This window comes from Agelaius phoeniceus, chromosome 6 (assembly GCF_051311805.1).
Source record: "Agelaius phoeniceus isolate bAgePho1 chromosome 6, bAgePho1.hap1, whole genome shotgun sequence".
NCBI classification, from domain to species: Eukaryota; Metazoa; Chordata; class Aves; order Passeriformes; family Icteridae; genus Agelaius; species Agelaius phoeniceus.
Window position 1 is genome coordinate 59,688,462 of NC_135270.1, and position 18,801 is coordinate 59,707,262.

General features: G+C 39.9%; 1 protein-coding gene across 3 annotated transcripts in view; it reads right to left on the minus strand.

Annotated features, from left to right (window-relative positions):
- Positions 1 to 2,850: 2,850 nt before the first annotated feature.
- ARID4A (AT-rich interaction domain 4A) overlaps positions 2,851 to 18,801 on the minus strand; it is a 47,379-nt gene continuing 31,428 nt past the window's right edge. For all 3 annotated transcript variants that reach the window (XM_077180830.1, XM_077180831.1, XM_077180832.1), the window contains 13 exons: positions 17,520 to 17,614; positions 17,104 to 17,201; positions 15,497 to 15,725; positions 13,669 to 13,919; positions 12,168 to 12,365; positions 11,013 to 11,097; positions 10,743 to 10,875; positions 10,527 to 10,589; positions 8,396 to 9,526; positions 7,420 to 7,524; positions 5,710 to 5,925; positions 5,339 to 5,485; positions 2,851 to 4,888 (listed from right to left, as the gene is read on the minus strand). In XM_077180830.1, the coding sequence (XP_077036945.1) occupies positions 4,785 to 4,888; positions 5,339 to 5,485; positions 5,710 to 5,925; positions 7,420 to 7,524; positions 8,396 to 9,526; positions 10,527 to 10,589; positions 10,743 to 10,875; positions 11,013 to 11,097; positions 12,168 to 12,365; positions 13,669 to 13,919; positions 15,497 to 15,725; positions 17,104 to 17,201; positions 17,520 to 17,614 (2,855 nt within the window). In that variant the 3' untranslated portion in view covers positions 2,851 to 4,784. The remainder of the gene's footprint in view (positions 4,889 to 5,338; positions 5,486 to 5,709; positions 5,926 to 7,419; positions 7,525 to 8,395; positions 9,527 to 10,526; positions 10,590 to 10,742; positions 10,876 to 11,012; positions 11,098 to 12,167; positions 12,366 to 13,668; positions 13,920 to 15,496; positions 15,726 to 17,103; positions 17,202 to 17,519; positions 17,615 to 18,801) is intronic.

The following is an 18,801-nucleotide window of genomic DNA, read 5'->3' on the forward strand; positions in this document are numbered from 1 at the left end:
TTCCCTGGTTAGTGCAGTGAGTGAGCTGTGCAGGGGCACTGAGGCCAAGGGGCATCAAACAAAGCCACTTCTCATGCCTGGAAACTCCTGGTGAGGGATGAGCAGCAGCACAAGGTGTTAACCAATGAAACAGCTGCAGAGCTGAAGCAGAACCAACCTACTCTGAGGCAGAATCCAGAATCCAGCCAGAATCCCACTGCAGCATCTCTGCAATGGGAAGGAGCAGGAATAACACCATAAATAGCAAAGATAATTCAAAATCAAGAAGACACAAGACAAGTACTGTTCTTAGGAAATCTGTAGATTGCTTTCACAATCAACAGTTTGATCCTTCCAGTTTTCTTTAAATGGCAGCATGGTATTTGTCATTGAGCTGGGACTAATCATTAATCCCAGAATAATCATCACTCACTGGCATTAAAACAAACACACCATCAGACCAAAAACACTGAAACACAAAAAATAAATTTACATATCCATCCAAAGCAATGGATGGGACTAATAAATAAATACTTGTGGAATGTGGGGAACTCACAGATATTCAGAGCAAACAGAAGACCCCAAATAAATCCCAGCTACTCAGTGGAAACTGATAAAGGTGAGTAATGTTAAACACTGAGACCTCTTAAAATCCCATCCTGTTTGGTGTGAGGTAATATGGGAGAATGACAGGTTTTCTCAAAATCTGAGAGCAACAGTTTATTAGTGTGAGCTAATTACAAAATGTCATTTTCCTTAGTGCTGGAATTACAGTGAGTCAGCCTCTGGCAACATCCCCTTGGGTTCCACTGTTTTATTATGGCCCCCCCATCTCCAGAGCCTCACACTATAGCAAATAATAAAATCCCAAGACCAGAGAAGGAGAATCACCAAGATTTCAGTGCATCATTTTTGCAAAGGGCAGTGAAGTTTTTTTGCAGTGAAGTAAACAGCTCAACATACTTTTGTGAACACATTAATCTTTTATTTCAGCTGGCAAATCTGGCTCATGTCAGATTTCTTTCAAGCCATCAAACCAAACCTGCTTTTTTCTTAAAAAGAAGACTACAGCATTTCTTAGACTTACTGCTGGTAAAGAATTCCAGTAAATGCTGCCCAGAAAATCCATTTGGCTGCCTCAGCTATGCAAGAAGATTTTTAATGGGGAAAAAAAGAACATGTTATAAAAGTACTAATTTTTTCATGTAATATTCCATCTGGTTGACAAACCTGTCTGCAGAGAGAAGGCTCTCTCAGCAGTGGATTTTCTGACTGAGGCACAGGAGTTCACAATCCTTAGATTCAGATTCTCTTCCCAGCTCCACATCAAAGCCATCATGAATAATTTTGGTAGCCATTTCTGCATGGCTCCCCCTACAAAAAATGAGAATATGTAACCATTTAGACTGAAGCATGCACAAAAGCACAAACACTGATTTAATCACCTTTTCTGCTTCTCCCTGTGAAGGTCAGACACATCATCCTTCAGGAAGACACATTTCTTTGCCCTTGTTATGCTTTTCATTCACTGATAATTACTACTGAAAATCTGTTTAACCTCTGTCAAAACAATGATTTGTTATTATTGTTCTGACAACTCTGCTTCTCTTGCCTGATCTGTTCAGGCTGATTAAACAGGAGAAACTTTCCCAGCCACCAGCAACCTGATGGAGGAGCCAAAACCAAGCAGGGATTTAACTGGGTGTTCTGAACTTTCACATCAGAAAATAAAAACTCACCAGTACAAATGTAGCTGATACACTTGATGGAAAGTGAATAAAATAAGTAAGGAAATGAATCTTACCTTATGCACTTGCATGGACACATTCTGAGGTTTTCCATCTTTCAGATTTTTTTTTGCCCATACAAAAATAAGTTATCTGCCAGCATCCTGGCAGTTCTTTGTATCAACTGCAGAAAATGAAGGAAGAGTCTGATTCTCTTACAACCTTGTTCTTTTTAACAGTATTGGATCCCATATCTTAATTGGGTTTTTTTTACCTCCTAAGGAAGCTTGAAATAGAAAATATTATTTTGAGGAAAAGCTGTAGGATATCAGAAGGCAAGAGAACAGCACAAAGATTGCCAAGAAGGTGCTTTATTTCTGCTTAGTCTCAGAAACACAATACCTAATGTCTTGATTTAAAAATTCTCAATTCTGTATAATCATAATTACTGTGTCTTCAACAGGATAAACTTCCAGCCAGTGAAAGACACTTTGGAATTTATATCAACAAGGCTTCAATAAGGGGATTCTTGTAGAGTTAGAAATCATAGATTTTATTAGGGTTTCTTCTTGATTTCACCTTTAACCCAGGACAGCCCAATGAATCCAGCTACTTTTCTTTTCCCTGTGAAATTTTTAAACATCACAGGAAACTACTGCAAGCTTCTACTGAATAATCTGATGTGCTCCTTCCCAGAAAGATACAAACCAGGGAATCAGTGACATGCTGGAGGCTGTGCCTTGGCACAAAGTGCATCTTCCCCTGCAGCTTCAGTGCTCTGCCCCAGTAACACCAGTTGTTTTTGGGGTGAGCACAGAGAGGGAAGCAGGTGGGAGAGGAAGCAGGGAGGAAGTTCTCCCTGTCAGTGGGCTGGAATGGGTTTCCATGTTCCATGGGAGCATACCTGGAGCCTTCCAAGCAGGGCTTTCAACATTCCTAAGAGACAGGAGCAGCAGCCAGCTGAGAACACACGTGGGGAACATCCAGGCCAGGGCAGCAGCTCCTCCATCCTCTGTGCCTGTTTAAGGTCTCACAGTGTGCACACAGGTTAGATACCAGAGATCTGCACAAGATGTCATTAATCCTGTTATTTGCCTGGATTTTAGATTGCTTCTGTAAATATTAAACATTTGACCCGTGTTACTTCCTTTTAAATGAGTATTGCTTTTTATTTGTAGCTATTAGAAGATTAACAAGTAAAAGTTAGCTCTGAAAAAAGTCTTTACAGTAATTTATGGAGATTAACTTTCCTATTTTAGGGTAAAGTCCAGACATTTACAAGAACAATCACTTAAATAAAAATAGAATATAAAGCCTATGTTTAAAACATGGCCTTTATTAGCGCTGTCTAGTGAGCTCCATATTTATCTTACATTGAAATAGTTCTGCTTTGCTTAAGAAAAGACAGAAAAAGTGCATTTACAAGAGTACTTTTTCTTTAATTTTCTGCGAAAATGGAAGGAATTGGAATCACAAGTTGACAAATGCTGTAAAATGAAATCTCAAGAAACATCAATTTTAGTAATGCTACGCCATCACTAGTGTTTCCTCCTGACCTTCTGCTGTGTGGAACCAGAATATCCTGATATACAGTCTAGAGCATCTATGTTATTACTCTACAGCATATTAAACACAGAAAAAGGGGCTCAGGCCCCCTTTCAATGTACAAACATGAATAAAAAAATTGTTTAAAAAAATCACTTTTTATACATAATGTATATGCAAACTGCTTTAAATACATGGGTTTGGAAGAGTTATTTACAAGCTGCATCAGCCCGTGGGACAATCCACAGGCAGAGCACACACAGTTGCTTTTACTTTATTGGTGCATCTCAACTTTGGGAGATATAAATTTATTATTCGGCAGTACAGCAAACACAAGAACTTGTGACAAAGCATCTTAAGGGCAACCCAATAAATTTTGTTCCTCCAAACAAGGTTAAGTACTAGGACTGCCAAAGTTTCCAAATACAGTTTTATTTTAACCCAGATGCCTGCTGGCAGATCTGTGTGGTGGAGGATTTGTAGACAGACCCATTGCAAGTACAGGTTTGGCTACTGGATAACTCCTCCTGAAGAGCCAGAACTGAGAAGGAGGTTTTGTCCAAAGAGTGAACTAACCTAGAATTTTTTTTTCCAATTTTATTAATATTTTAAAAAATACATAAAAATACAACATCCAATGTCTGAATAAATATATTTAACAAGTTGCAAGATACCTTATTTTACACAAAAATTTCAGCTTTAGAAATCTTGTTAAATAACTTCATTGTTGTTATATATTTCATTTTTCGTCTTTTTGTAACAAAATAAAAACTCTGAAATTACATAGAAAAAAGACAAAATATTTTTGTCAAGGGATAAGATAGTCCACTGAAAACCTATTCACAATTCCACTGTAAACATTAATAAACATTAAAACATTTGCATAATTGTGTGCTCAAAAATCCTATAAAAAGTGGAAGACTTATTACAACTGTAGTTTTCAGTCAACTACACTTCCTTTCACAATTTATTTTGTCCCATTTACAGCTTTAAAACTGGGCACATTGCTGAACACATACTTTGGCAGTTCTGTATAGCAAGTGCTTCCACAAAGAGGAACTACTCACCAAGAGTTACCCACAGCTTGGTGAAAGTGCAGCAGTTGCTCAGTTCTTTTGGATAATACTCTGATGTCTGCTTGGTGCACTTGCTTTTTTTTTTTTAAAGATCACCCTAGAACACCTGAATGCTTCATTGGACATTAACTTTGCAAATTTGATAAGTGCCCTTCCTCTGTGTTAGGAAAAAAACCAACAAAACAAAACAAAAAGAAACAAACAAGAAACAAAAACAAACACAATTACAAGGATGCCACGTTGTGCCTACAAACCTTCAGTTACCAATGAGCTTAAGTTCTCTGAACAGTAAATTAAACAAAAGAAGAGGGTAGGAGGGGGGAACAGGTACAGTCCAGCAGTGGAAGTGTGTACAGGATATACTTGGCAATGTCCAACCAGTTGAGTGCTTTCTGTGGCAGAATTTCAGGGTTTATGTCCATGGCAGAGAGCTGCTGGCAAGGCAGAGAAATGTTTATCACCTGCACTCCACAGCCAGCACGTTCTGGGGAGGAGAGGATGATGAGGGGCTCATTCCAGTGTCTGAGGAAGCAGATGACATGGATGCTCCTGTATGGGACACTGAACACACAGAACAACAGATCAGCATCAGGTTATCAAAGTGCAGCTCACAAGGAAGGCTTCCTTGCCTTTAGCTTGTGTAAAAAACATCAAAGAGCAGCACAGGCACAAAACACTGATAAAGAGGTTTTGCCAATTGCTTTCCCTGCTGTATTCACACGGGATTAGCCTTACCCAGTTATTGAAAAGGTAACTCAGGTGACTCTAATGGAAATACTTGCACTAGGAAGTCCAAGTTTCTACCACACAGTTATAAAAGAGTCAGAAAATATTTCTGTCAGGTTCATGTTCCAAAACACCACAAATATTCCTTCTAAATACGTACACAAACAGATGGTAACACTTTCCTTTCTTCTAAAATACCATCAATTCAACTCCAATTGCTTTGAGTTACACATTTCCAAACAAATTAACTCCTCATGGGAATCATAAAGCAAATCCCAACCTCACCTTCCCTGTCTTTCTTTTTCAATCGTTTCCTTCTCCTGTCTATGGTTGCTACCTCTGACTTCAAGGACATGTAGTATTTTCGGATCTCCTGGAGCTTTTCTTGGAGGAAGGAGATCCTTTCAGTGCTGCTCATATTGTCCAGTTCATCTGCAAGTGCAAAGAAATGAAAAAATAACTTTGTCAAGGTGGTTATAAACAAATGAATGCAGTTCTTAAGAGGATGTAAGACACAGCATGGAAGATAACACATTTCCATAACTATGCCAGAAAAGGCCCACAATTAATTTAGTATCCCAAAATTTCCATGTTTTTCTTTCAGAACAAATTTTCTCACAAATTCCCTGTAATCAAATCATTTCTAGAATCCTTACTGAGCTGGAAGCTCCATTTGTAGACTCTGGGTGAAGCATTCTGGTGGTGGTGCTTGTCCCTGTGCTTGTCCTTCTCTCCATCCTTGATGTGAGGAGAAATCACCCTGGCAGGGGAGCGGGAAATCTTCTGGGGTTTGGATGCATTGATGTGTTTGACAGGAGTACATTTACTGGAACTGTCCAGGACAGGGAGATCCTCACTGTCACTGCTTTGCCCTGCAGGAAAAAGAATTCATTTGGACTTAAAACCTCCACATTGACATTTTAAAAATCGTGGTTATAGTAAAGAAAACAATGATGAAAAAAAACCCTGCTGCATCTTGCTTAGAAGATCACAGAACACACCCAAGGAATAATGATCTCAGATTCCAAGGATAACCTGATCAGACACAACATGCACTGAACTCCCAAGTGAAATAATCATAATTGATGCAGGGCTAACTAGGCCTAGTTAAAAAGTAATAGTCAAACTTCTGTTCAGAAATAATAAATAAACTTACCAAAATTAGAATATCAGAGCACTGATAAACTGTCTTACATCACCTATTCTAGCTTTCTAATATAAAGCAGACTAAAATCTCTTTCTTAAAGATTAAACCTAGATTACTATGGGTAGGTAGCACTATGGGTGGATTACTACAGGTGGTATTTAGTTATCAAACTGCTTTACACATCTAAAGGAACAATTCTGAAACATGACTAAAACAACAGAAGTTCAACATGCAACAGAAAATTTTTAGCTCATATATTCAAATATTTTAGATTCCCACAATAACTGCCAAGTTCTCCACAGGCATGTTAAATATATCTGAATAGTGTATGTCAGATAATTATATTACCCAGTATTTTAGTTTGACATTTAAAAATATAACAGTGTTGCCACAAAGCCAAAACCACGGATTCAGTCATGCAATGATTGTCAAAAATTTTGTGACAGGACAAGAGGGAATGTCCTTAAGCTGAGGGAGGGCAGGGATAGATGGGATATTAGACAGAAATTCTTTATTATAAAGATGGTGAGGCCCTGGCACAGGGTGCCCAGAGAAGCTGTGGCTGCCCCATCCCTGGCAATGGTCCAGGCCAGCCTGGATGGGGCTTGGAGCAATGTGGGATTGTGGAAGGTGTCCCTGAACATGGCAGGGGATTGGAACAAGATGACTTTTAAGGTCCTTTCCAACCCAAACCATTCTGTGATTCTCTGAAAAATGACCTACAGAAACACAAAAATTCAGATTTTCATATCAAGTTATAAAATAGTCAGATACTTGAGAGAAAAACTAGACAAGATCCCTTTGGATGAAAAGCTTTTCCTTAGCATCCAACATTTTTCTGTATTTCAAAAGCATTTATTTTTTCCCTCAGGAGAAACACCTGTTTTAAGACTTTAAATGTGCCCTCTGCCAAATTCATAACCAATCCAATATTTAAAAATCAGCATAATGATAAATATGTACTAGCTGCTAATATCAATAATAATTTAGACACTTTTCCTAAGTAATATAAAACAGACAAAAGATTTCCCAGTTACACTGGGAGAGAGCTCAGAACTCCTCTCCAGTTTATCACCAATAACCACAATGAATAAAAACTGAAAACCTTGAGAGGGAAGCCCCATGCACTGGAAACTGTTTGTAACATGAGAACAGTATGTTCTTACACATATTTACAGGCCAGGACAACCTTCCCCATCCCCTCCCTGCAGGAATATACCTGTTCCATTCTTTTCATTTTTGGCTGCAGCACTGGTTCGCTTTGGAGTTCGCTTTTGCTTTTTTGCCAGCGTTCCACTATTGCTGTCACTGGGTCTTTTTTGACCTATGAGAGGAGGGAAAAAAATCAAAAATAAAATATAAGACACCTCAAATACTTCTGCTACTAAAAAGCTCTTTTTATAAGCAACAAAGAAATTTAAAACCAGACAGCCTGGAGAAGAGGAAGCTCTGGGGAGAACTTAGAGCCCCTTCTGGGGTCTAAAGGGGCTCCAGGAGAGCTGGAGGGGGACTTGGCACAATGGCCTGGAGAGACAGGACAAGGTGGAATGGCTTCCCACTGCCAGAGGGCAGGGTTAGGTGGGATATTGGGATAGAATTCTTCCCTGTGAAGGTGCTGAGGCCCTGGCACAGGGTGCCCAGCCCCACCCCTAGAAGTGCTCAAGGACAGGCTGGATGGAGCTTGGAGCAACCTGGGATAGTGGAAGGTGTCCCTACCCATGGAAGGGGACTGGAGCAAGACTGGCTTTGAGGTCCCTTCTAACCCAAACCATTCAGTGAATCTATAACCAGCAGACAAAACAGAGCAGGAATTTTTAGCCCAGTAACACCAGCCTCAAACCACCCTCAGGAGGATCAGAGCTGGTCAACATCAGCTTACAGTATTAATTTTACACTTTAAAAATCCTGCCTTACTCAACATACTTGCTACATTTCTTATTTTTACCTAAAATTTCTATGAAACTGCAGTAGTGGTGGTGCTGTCAGGGTTCAGTAAGCATCTGGATGATGCTCTTAACTCAGGTGATTTAGCTGAAGTCTATGATTCTCCTACTATTTCCCAAATAAGCCAATACAAATGAATTACATTTTATTGCAGCAAAAATAGTTTTATAGATTCCTCTAATCCCATATGACACTACAAAACCCAAAACCAACCCTTCTCCCCTCCATGCAGAGAACACAGAGCAGCTCACCTTTCTCTCCCGTCTCCCTCTCCTGCCCCGCCGTGCTGCAATTGCTCGACGTGGTGCTGGCCTCGAATCCATTGGCAGACTCACTCTCACAGAGCCCTTCCTGAGACTCTTCTGCCACACTGTCCACCTCAATGGTCATGTCACTCTCGCTCTTGATGCTGCGCGACTCGTCCTGGCTGAGGGCCACAGGAGAGGCCACCGGGAAGCTCGAGGGGACGCCGGGGGCTAAGGCAGACGGGGCAGAGTTGGAAGAACTGGGGTCTGGCTTTTCTGCCGTTGTGTCTTCAGTGCTGCTCTTCTCCTTCTCATCCAAGTCATCCAGGTCTACTTCATGGCACAGCAAGGTCTCAGGACCAATCTGAGGCATTGTGTCATCCTCATCTTTCAAGGGCAGGCTCTCGCTGGCTTCGGCCGGCCGTTGGAAGCTGTCGTTCCTCAGCTCCGCACCGTGCGGAGCCGATTCCGCCACCAGGGACGGCATCTCCTCGTTTTCGGTTCTGAGGGACTCCTCAGCATTCAGCCCTCTACATTCCTCTGCTCCACTACATTCATTGGTCCTCTCTTCAGATACAATATTTGGCACTTCCATCTCACTCTCTCGCCGGTTTCTCTTCTCAGGCGACGCCTGTTCCAAAGTTTTCCTTTTCAAAAGTTTCTTATCTTTTGTGGAGGGCTCTGTTTCGCTTTCAGTAGTGCTGGAAATGTCTTTACAGTCCAAGGAAGACACATCTAACCTTTCAGGTTCTGTAAGAGATTCATTTGCCACCTCTTCCTGGCTTCCTGGTGCAATCTTTGCATTCTCCAATGAGGGATCTTTTGTCTTGCTCCTTCTCCCTTTTCCCTTAGGTGATTTTTCAACCTCTCTTTTGATTTCTTCCATTTGATCCGTTTTATTTCCAAAAATTTGAACAATTTGTTCACTTTCCTCAACTTCCAGTTTCAGTGTTTCTAGCTGCTGTACTTGAGTCCTGTCATTTTCCTTCAGCACATGAGAAATCTTTGGGTTTTCCTCATCCAGCTTCTCATCACGGAGTTTTTCACTTTTTTCCAGTTCTGAAGTTTCTGGAGAAAATTCTTCATTCAAATTCTTTTCAGATGACTCATCTGCTTCACTGTCAGATGTGCCAGAGTCTAAAAAAAATTTAAAAAGAAGCAAACAGCACCCTAAATAATTAATTGCAGCATGACTTTTTATTTGAACCTCACAAAAATCCCTGTTTTCAGTAATCTGTGAGGTCAACATCAGCTTACAGTAATAATTTTACACTTTAAAAATCCTGCCTTACTCAACACACTTGCAACACTTCTTATTTTTACCTAAAATTTCTATGAAACTGCAATAGTGGTGATGTTATCAGGGTTCAGTAAGCATCTGGATGATGCTCTTAACTCAGGTGATTTAGGTGAAGTCTATGATTCTCTTACTATTTCCCAAATAAGCCAATACAAATGAATTACATTTTATTGCAGCAAAAATAGTTTTATGGATTCCTCTGATCCCATGGATATTGCCTCTCCCATGTGACACTACAAAACCAAAAACCAACCCTTCTTCCCTCCATGCAGAGAAAAAAACCCAACCCAAACCCAAAAATAAAAACCTTCTAAACCCCAGAATGGACATTCCATTGCTGAACCATTGTACAAATGCTGCACCACACAGAGAGCAAGCATTAGTACATTACCAGGAGATTACTCAGGGACCTGTACTAAAAGGAGACAGTGATTTCACATCAGTTCTTGTTCAGAGAGGCTTAGAAACACCAAAGATGTGCTGCCATTTGTGTATAATTAACAGCTCTGCTGGATGATGGAGTACTGAGGTTGAGGACTTAATTAGCACAATAAAGACTATCATTATAATGCACTGGATTTGGTCTGCTCAGGACTGAAAGGCTCTGTCTGAAGAACATGGGATAACTTGTACAGTCACTGACTGCTCTTGTGTGAGCAAGCTGAGCTCCTCAGCAGTGTCAGCTCAACTGCTTACTCAACAAAATTTACAGAGAGAAAGGAAAAAAAAAATAACCAACCAAAAAAGAAGGTAAAAAAAAACCAAAAAACCCCAAACTTCTTTTCAAAAAGGTACTGAAAAAGCCTCCAAAGCATACACAGGGCTGAAATCACTCACCGTTTGATCCTCTATCAGAATCAAACATTCCTGAGCTACGTCTGGTCTGCCTGCGAGGTGTTGCTAAAATTAAAATCGAAAGAATTAATTTGTATCGATCGGCAGGAGCGCCCAGCCCCGGCGGTGCCGGCCCGAGGGGCGGAGCGGGAGCTCCGGGCTCCGGCCGAGGGCGCCGAGCCCGGCCCGGGCTCCCTGCACGTCCGGGGCCGCATTTACCTTCGCTGTTGGGCGTTTTGGAGAGGCTGCAGGACGTGTTGGAAGGGAGAGTGGATTTCAGAGGGGGCCGCCCACGCTTGGATTTTTGCTTCTCCTCGTCCTTCTTCTCATCCTTTTCACCATCTTCTTTATTCTGCAAGGGAAACAGTGGATTTTTATTAATGTTTCACTGCTGATTATCAAACCTTTTGTTCTATTAAAAACAAGCCTGTGGCCTGAATAACTTTTATTTTTAATATAGTACTACAACAAACTTATTGAAATCATTACTTTTGTTTTTTTCTTCTGTTTTTTCTTTGGTCCTCCTTTTTCCACTGGCCAGATAATCCGATCAGCTTTCACCCATTCATCATACCTGAAAGGGAATGAAACCATGCTCTTACCACTGCACATTAACATTGAATATGGGGAGTAAAAGACTTGAATTAACACAGTATTTATTAATGAGGTAGGAAAAGGCCAACAGCAGGCTGGATGGGGCTCAGAGCACCCTGGGGTAGTGGAAGGTGTCCCTGCTTATGGCAGGAGGGTGGAATGGGATGGGATTTCCTTTCCAATCCAATCCATTCTATGATAGCAGAGCCTGTATTTACAACTCATGCAGTATTCTGGCCTCAGAAAGGTGAATGACATTTCCAGTCCATAAAAAAACCTTATGGGATGAGGGAACTAGGTACAAACTTCCCTGTCTCTCACTGGAGCACTCAGGGGACTGAGTCAGCTCTGAAGTGTCAATTATTCCACATCATACACATAAGAGAGTTTTCACCACACCACACCTCAGCAGAAAATGTACCACCTTTTTTTTTAATTATGGCAACAACTGGTTGAGATTCTGAAAAGCACAAACACAGTGATGCTCCTCAAAATCTCCTAAAGGTATTAAGGTAAAGGGAACCTGGAAATATTTTTCATGTTGCCACATAAAGCAATTTGCTTATGGATTTGGAATTACCACATGTTATATACCAGAAGTATATAAAAAATATAAAGTACTATAAAGACTGGCTGCCAGGAGAAGCATTTTTACAATCCCAGTTAACATTCAATACAAGAACATATTTTATTGCCAGAATTCCAGTGCTTAATACACTTAATTGTAAATATCTTCATCATTATCAATGACTCCCTTAAAGAAAAGTTTGCTATTGCTAACACTGATAGACACAATAAATATCAGGAAGGGGTGAGGATTCCTAAGGCAGATAGATACTTGGAAAAATACAAGTATCCAAGACATTTCAATGCAACACCATGAACAAAATCACCAACACTGAAAAGTGAAGAAGTCAGAGCCTGTGATGTTGCTAATACAATATGGAGCCACATCACTGACCATCTCTCACTTTATTTCCTTAAAAACAAAAATTTCTTTTGCAAAAAAGCCTTTGAACAAAGAAAGGAAAGGCAATTTCTTATCCTCACCTTACATTCCAGCCGTAGTAATGAACTAAATATAAAACCTCTCCATCATCCATTTCTGTGCTTTTAATACTGGCTTCATAAATTTTTTGAGTCTTTCCACGTCCATATTTTACTTTCACTTTGGTTCCAGTCAGGCAGGGTTCTGTGTCCTCCTCATCCTCTTCACCTTCTGATTCTCCTTTGTTCTCAATTTCTTCCCTGCAGTAAAATGTATTTTAAATGCCCACCAATTAGTAACAATCATATTTTAAAATTTTGAGAGCAGTTAAGGTAGAAAAAGACTGCAAGAAGAAATTAATTTTCTGTACCCTGTCTTGTCACTGAAGCTTGCTCAGAAACAGGTTTTTTAAATCAAGAACAGAGCTTAGGGAGAATAGGGCTAAGTGCCAAAAACATCCAGAAAGTTTTGTTAAAATTTAAACACAATTTATGAAGTGTACAACTACCTCAAAGCTTAAAGATTATTTTTTAAATTGATATTTTGATAACACTAAGAGGAATAAAATTTAACTCAGTGTGTGTCTTCTAAATAGCATAGGAAGAAAGAAATAACTTCAGTTTCTGAAATATTTGATTTTGACACATTATTTACTAAAAAAGGTACTTTTACAATTGCCTTAACATGCTACAGTTTATTAACTGCACATGAGGAGTTTGAATTGCTATCACAGTGATCCTCTCACAATACAAACACCATTCCACTGGAAAAAAACTCGATCACAAAAGTGTTCAGCCAAGCTTAGAAGTGTCTGCACAGCTCTTTATTAGAGACATCCACCTCTCATTACACCTTTGGCTACTGTTTCAATATTATACTCAAACATATTTTGAAGAGCTACCATCAAACCTATTTTTAGCTATAATTCCTTCCCTACTTAAGGGACAATTTAGCATAATTTAGAAGCTACTCTACAAAAAAGTCAGCAAGAGATAAAATACTAACAAGGACTATGGGTTTGCTTTTAATGAAATAGATCTGTTGGCCTTTAGTGAAAAATCCATTCTCTTGTGGCAAGCAACTCAGAGGACAAGTAACACCCACCCAGCTTAAAGAAAACTTTGCTGCCTTGATCATCTGACAGTAAAAAGCAGGAGCCTGCAGCTTCACCAGCCATCAGCAAACCCTTAAAAGCACAGGAGAAGAGGGATTTGCCATTTCTGTCTCCACTGCCCAGAGAAGTGTCCCCAAGCTGTTCCACCCTCTCACAGCCTGGTCAGCTTGCTGTCTGGAGGTACTGGTGTGATAAAACACCAACACAGCCTTGGCAAATTAAGTGACAGTGAAAAATACAGCCTGGCACTGAGCACAAAAAGATGCTTCCAGAAAGTACAGCAGGCTCTCCAAGCTTGAAATAAAATGTTCCCTTTCCCTGCCTGTCTGAGTGAATAAGGGTTCTGATTTTCACACTTCAGTAAGATCAAGTCTGTGTCCTCCTGCCTGGAGAACAGCTCAATCATGGCACAGAGAAACTCAAAGAAGGTGATACAAGTTAGTGCTTACCTCTCCCTCTGCCTCTCTTCCTCTTCATCTGACTCTTTATCAGAATCCTCCTGTTTTTTAATTTTCTTCTCTTTTTGCTTTGGTGTGCTTTTCTTCCCTAGAGGAGTTTCATTTTCTTTCTTTTCTGCATTCTCAGGTGTTTCCTCTACATCTTTGTTTTCTTTGTTACTGTCTTTTAATTTGTCTTGGGTTTTATCCTCTTCACCATCTTTTTTAGCAGGGGCTGCATCACGGGCAAGTCTTCTTCGTCCCTGGAACAGAAATAAAATCAGTTTAATGACTCCTGTGCCCTGCTTTCTTCATAACCTCTCCAAATCCCAGCAAAAAAGTGAGACATGCAACTCCTGTAAAGAAGAAAGGCTGGAGATGACAAAAAAGTGTAAAATATTCTAAAAGAATAAAATTAAGTTTTTCTAGCTGCTTCATTTGGAATATGAGGATGAGTTTCTGATTAACTGATGGAGGATTTCAGGACATTTGTTTGGACCTGTAATGTTTGTTACTCTGACAGAAAGGGCCAAAATGTCTTGTTCACCTACAGCAATATCATAATTTGAGTGCTTGTATAGGAATATTGAGGGGAGGCATCTTCAAGGGGAAGAAGGGAAGAAATTTGTCAGCTTTCAAAAAACCCTAAATATCCCATTTTTAAAAGGCACCTTGAGTACTCTCAAGGCAGTTGCTGCTTGGGACTATCTGCAACTGATTCTTAGAGATCTAGCACAGGATTATCATTTGATTTATTAGAAGTCTCTTGATAGGATCATTGCTTTTTAGTCAGAACAAAGAGCCAATTATTAAAAAGACAAAACATTCTTACATTTCTTTATCCTTCTTTTGAGCATTGCCAAAAAGAAAAACAAACTCAAAAATAAATGAACAAACCAAGAACAAAGCTAATGTCATGTCAGGAAGTTCACTGAGCAGCTTGGAACAACCACTTTCATTTAAACAGAAATATAATACATAATAGAAGTCTCAACCTGTGTTTACACCATGTCCTTTCATCTATTAATCTATAAGGCCATATATTTGCTTGAAAAGCTGCTTTGCAAGAAGGACTTCAACAGAATAACATTTTAGTCAAACAGAATCTTTAGAACTTGAACAATTTAAAAGCAGAAATTGTTGTCCTTCAGTAGTCATACTCTATTGAAGAACACAAAATGTTTTTAAACATAATTAAATGAGTGCTGTAGTCGTATTCCAACACCTTTATCAAGTACAGTCTGTATTCCTCATGGTGTTCAGTATCCTCCAGCTGCTGGGACACTGATCTGATCTGTGTAGCTTCTAATACAACCCTCACTTCTACAGCATTTAAAGACAAATGAAGCCTAAACTTAATTGTTCCTCCCTCAACTTTTGTCTATGTACTCTAATATTTGAGCGTTTCTTGTATTAGAAGAGAAACTGTGGCAAAAACCAGCTCAGAGAAATGGGTTTTCCTTTGATTCTAAGATCCACAGCAGGTTTTTGATATTCCTGTTTCTTGCCAGAAGGCTCCAGGGTCCATGTGCCTGTGGAAACCCTCACCCAGAACCAAGAGTGTCCTGCTGTGTTTCACTGTTCTGATGAGAACAGCTCCAAGCCACCCCTGCAGCACAGCACATCCCACTGAGCAAAGCCCAGGCATGGTGTGGAATATGAAGGAATAATCAAACTCTGTGTCCAGGTAGAACAGAACTGACAATAAACACTCACAGAACTGCACCCTTGTACCAGTGCAACAATTGCAATGTGCACAGGGAAAACTCACTATGGAAACTCTTCACTATACAAAGGGGCTTTGTTAGGGACTAAACACAAATCAGTTCAGACCACTCACCCTTGGGGATCTTAGTTCAATTTCTTCTTTCTCACTTTCACTGCTGGAATAATTTTCTTCTGCTTCTTTTTTAACTTCTGTTGGGGGCATTTTTTGTTCCTCTTTCACACTTTCCTCCATTGGTTCCACGTGTTTCTGTGTCTCTTCTACCACTTTTGGTTCATTGTGATGGATGGTCCTAAACTGAATGTTTGCAGAACGGCAATACTCTTCAAAACCATAAAGATACCTATAGACAAGGAAGGTCCCATTTATATTCCAGGGTTTATTTTCCATTTATTGAAGTGCATAAAACCTATTTTCCTGCTCAGTAACTTCAGGAAAATAATAATAAAAAACCCACACAACAACCAAATAAACCCAAATAAAAATATAAAAGCTAGAGAAGATTTTGAAGTGAAACAACTTTATATCAAATGCTGAAAAAGAATACACAGAGGTGCTTCTCATATATTTAACTTCATTCCCATCCAGTTAAGAATTCATGACAGTAATGCCATGCATTAGCTTGTTCTCTGGAAACTGCCTGTGCACACTCTAATCCAGTTATAGGTGACAGAGGTATGAATTAGCTTATTCCTCAAAGAATTAATATGCAAGTTACAACACACTATCACTGTCACAACACATTTTCATGTGTCCAAACAACATCATCATTATTTCCACAGTAACAGCAACCCAGTACACATTTACCAATTACCCTTTCCAGATAAACACTCTTCTCTGTAAAATACAGACCTTAAACATGTGCCCAGTTCAAATCCCACTGGAGAGAGTCTCAATACTGTCATCTTCATAGACATTAACATGAGTTGAGTCATTACTCATCCCTATTTCCCAATTTCCTTAGGTCTGAGTCAAGAGAATCTCACTCTTCCCTTTTACTCAAAAAGCCCAATTGTTTCTTGTCAAACTTCCAGGAGGATAAACAATAAAAAGAATTTTTATTTAGAAAACGAGCTTGGAAAATGTCATTCCTGAAAGGTCTGCAATGCAAAAGTTACAACACAGCTGAAAAGTGAGGGTGAGAAGAAAAAGATTTATGCATTTGGTCAATGTAAGTAATGATTTTACTATTTAATAACTCTCACATTCACCACAACAATGCACACAGTTAAGCCCTAATGACATTATTCTACAAATTCTGCAAAGATTTGATGTAAATGTACAATCTAAAACATGTCTTTTTACAGTAAAAACCTTTCACAAAGTTAAAGCAACTGGTATAAAATTCTCCTTAAGGCATATGAGATCTAAAGTTTAAGGAGCCTGTTAATGTTAACTGCCTTAACTGGCAAAACTGAATCTGCCAAAGCTTAGTTTATAAATTTCAGTGGTGTACTCTGAAACACCATCAGCACAGGAGGAGAGTGAAAGTTTCTTGGTAAAAAACGAGCAGAATCCTGATGTATTGGAGCAACAGGAACTTCCAGCCCTGACTCCTCCCTCCTTTCCTCCACATCAGCACTGGAAAATCCTCAGAACTGTTCATTAACTGAAGAATATCAAGTGCTGTCTGTACCAAAAACCTCTTGAATATTGCACAAGCTACAACTAGGAAAAAGAAAGGCAAAGTGTTTTCACCACTATCCAATACAAGAACTTACTTTCTATAAGCAGTTTTTACGTTGTAGGAAGCAGCTGAGTTCAAAATAGGAATGCCAAGGTCCATATAAATTTGCTTCCATACAGCACCACTTTCAATCTTTGGGGGGAAAAAAAAAGAGAAAAAAGGAAGTTCACAGGTTTTGTTAAACAAGAACATTAAGGACTAATATCTAACAGAGCTAAAAGCCAGAGTCTTGTATAACCAATGAACATTTTGGGTTGGAAGGGACCTTAAAAATCATCCAGTTCCAACCCTTGCCATGGGCAGGGACACCTCCCACTATCCCAGATTGTTCCAAGCCCTGTCCAAGCTGGCATGAACACTGCCAGGGATGGGGCAGCCACAGCTTCCCTGGACAACCCATTACAGATATGAATGAACAGACATTTAATTCAGGGAACATTCAGCACTTACATTGTCACACCCACCCTGCTGATAAACCAGCCTAAAAAGTTTGAAGAGGTTAAGGTCCTTGTAGCCCAGAACTGGTGGTTTATTGATAGGAGTACCTGAATCAAATAAAACAGAAACAAGTTATCTCAAAGAACAGCAAGGTGCTTCTTCCATTCCTTTAGCACACATTTGATTACAAGTATTCTTCTGCATTTTAAAATCTGCATTTAATGGATTAAGGTATGTTCCCAAGTCAGTAAATTCCAATGACCAGTTAAGGCTTCACCCTGTTTTGAATGCATCATTATCTCTGGGTGGTTTATCAGCCTCCCAGGTTTATTAACATCCCCCATCCACCTGGCTGCATCCCACTGCTGCTCTCGTGAGCAGGGAGGACAGCCAGAAGTGCAGGAAGCTCCAGAGAACACCTGAGGAATGCTGGAATAGAGCAGTGTGTGAAGAGATTCACTAAAAGCACCGTGGGCTGAAAGGAACGAGGAAGAAGCAGAGATGTTGGATTAGGAAGAGGCACTCAGGCAAATTGTCAGAATGTGGAAAAGCACAAGGACCTGACAGGACATGAATATTTGGGGCAGTTCCAGGGAAAAGAAAGAGCTCAGATCAGCTGAGTGGCAGTGACAAACAGAACAGTAATTATCTGCAGAAGGAGAAACCAAAAGTGACTTAGGGCAAGTGGCTGCATACGTAGACAATAATCCTCCCAGCAAGGGAGAATGCCAAACCTCCTCCCTGCTGCTTTGTATCTTCCCTCATCTCCATGCAATTATATTTGGAATCATTAAAATAATTTTATAGGACTTTGGGAATACTGTCATGATTCCATGAATCAAAACATTTATACTGAGAGAATGTAGAACAAATCTGCTGGGAATAGAAATCTTGCTAGAAGGATGGAGAAGGAAAATAAAAAGCAAACAGGCAAGGGGAAAGTCCCAGGTCTGAAGAAGTCCTGCACACTGCTCAATCCACAGACTGGCTTGAAAAATATTTCATGGACTGAGTCTTCAACTTCAGCATACAAATGCTTTCCTCTTCTGCCTTCACAAGGTCCTGACAGCCCTACCTGTTTTGTAGCCTGGAGTGTTTAGGAAAGAGAATGAGAAGGCAAGAAAACAGGAAAGTGGGAAGAATCAGGCTACATGAAAGAAACACTCTGGATTAGCCCAGCAGCAGAATGATTTCTTTTCTTTCCCCCAACTTAGCCTTTTATTCCCCTAAGGCAGCTTATTCTCCAGAAACACTGGTTATATACACAGGAGGCCTTCCAAATTATATTGGATGA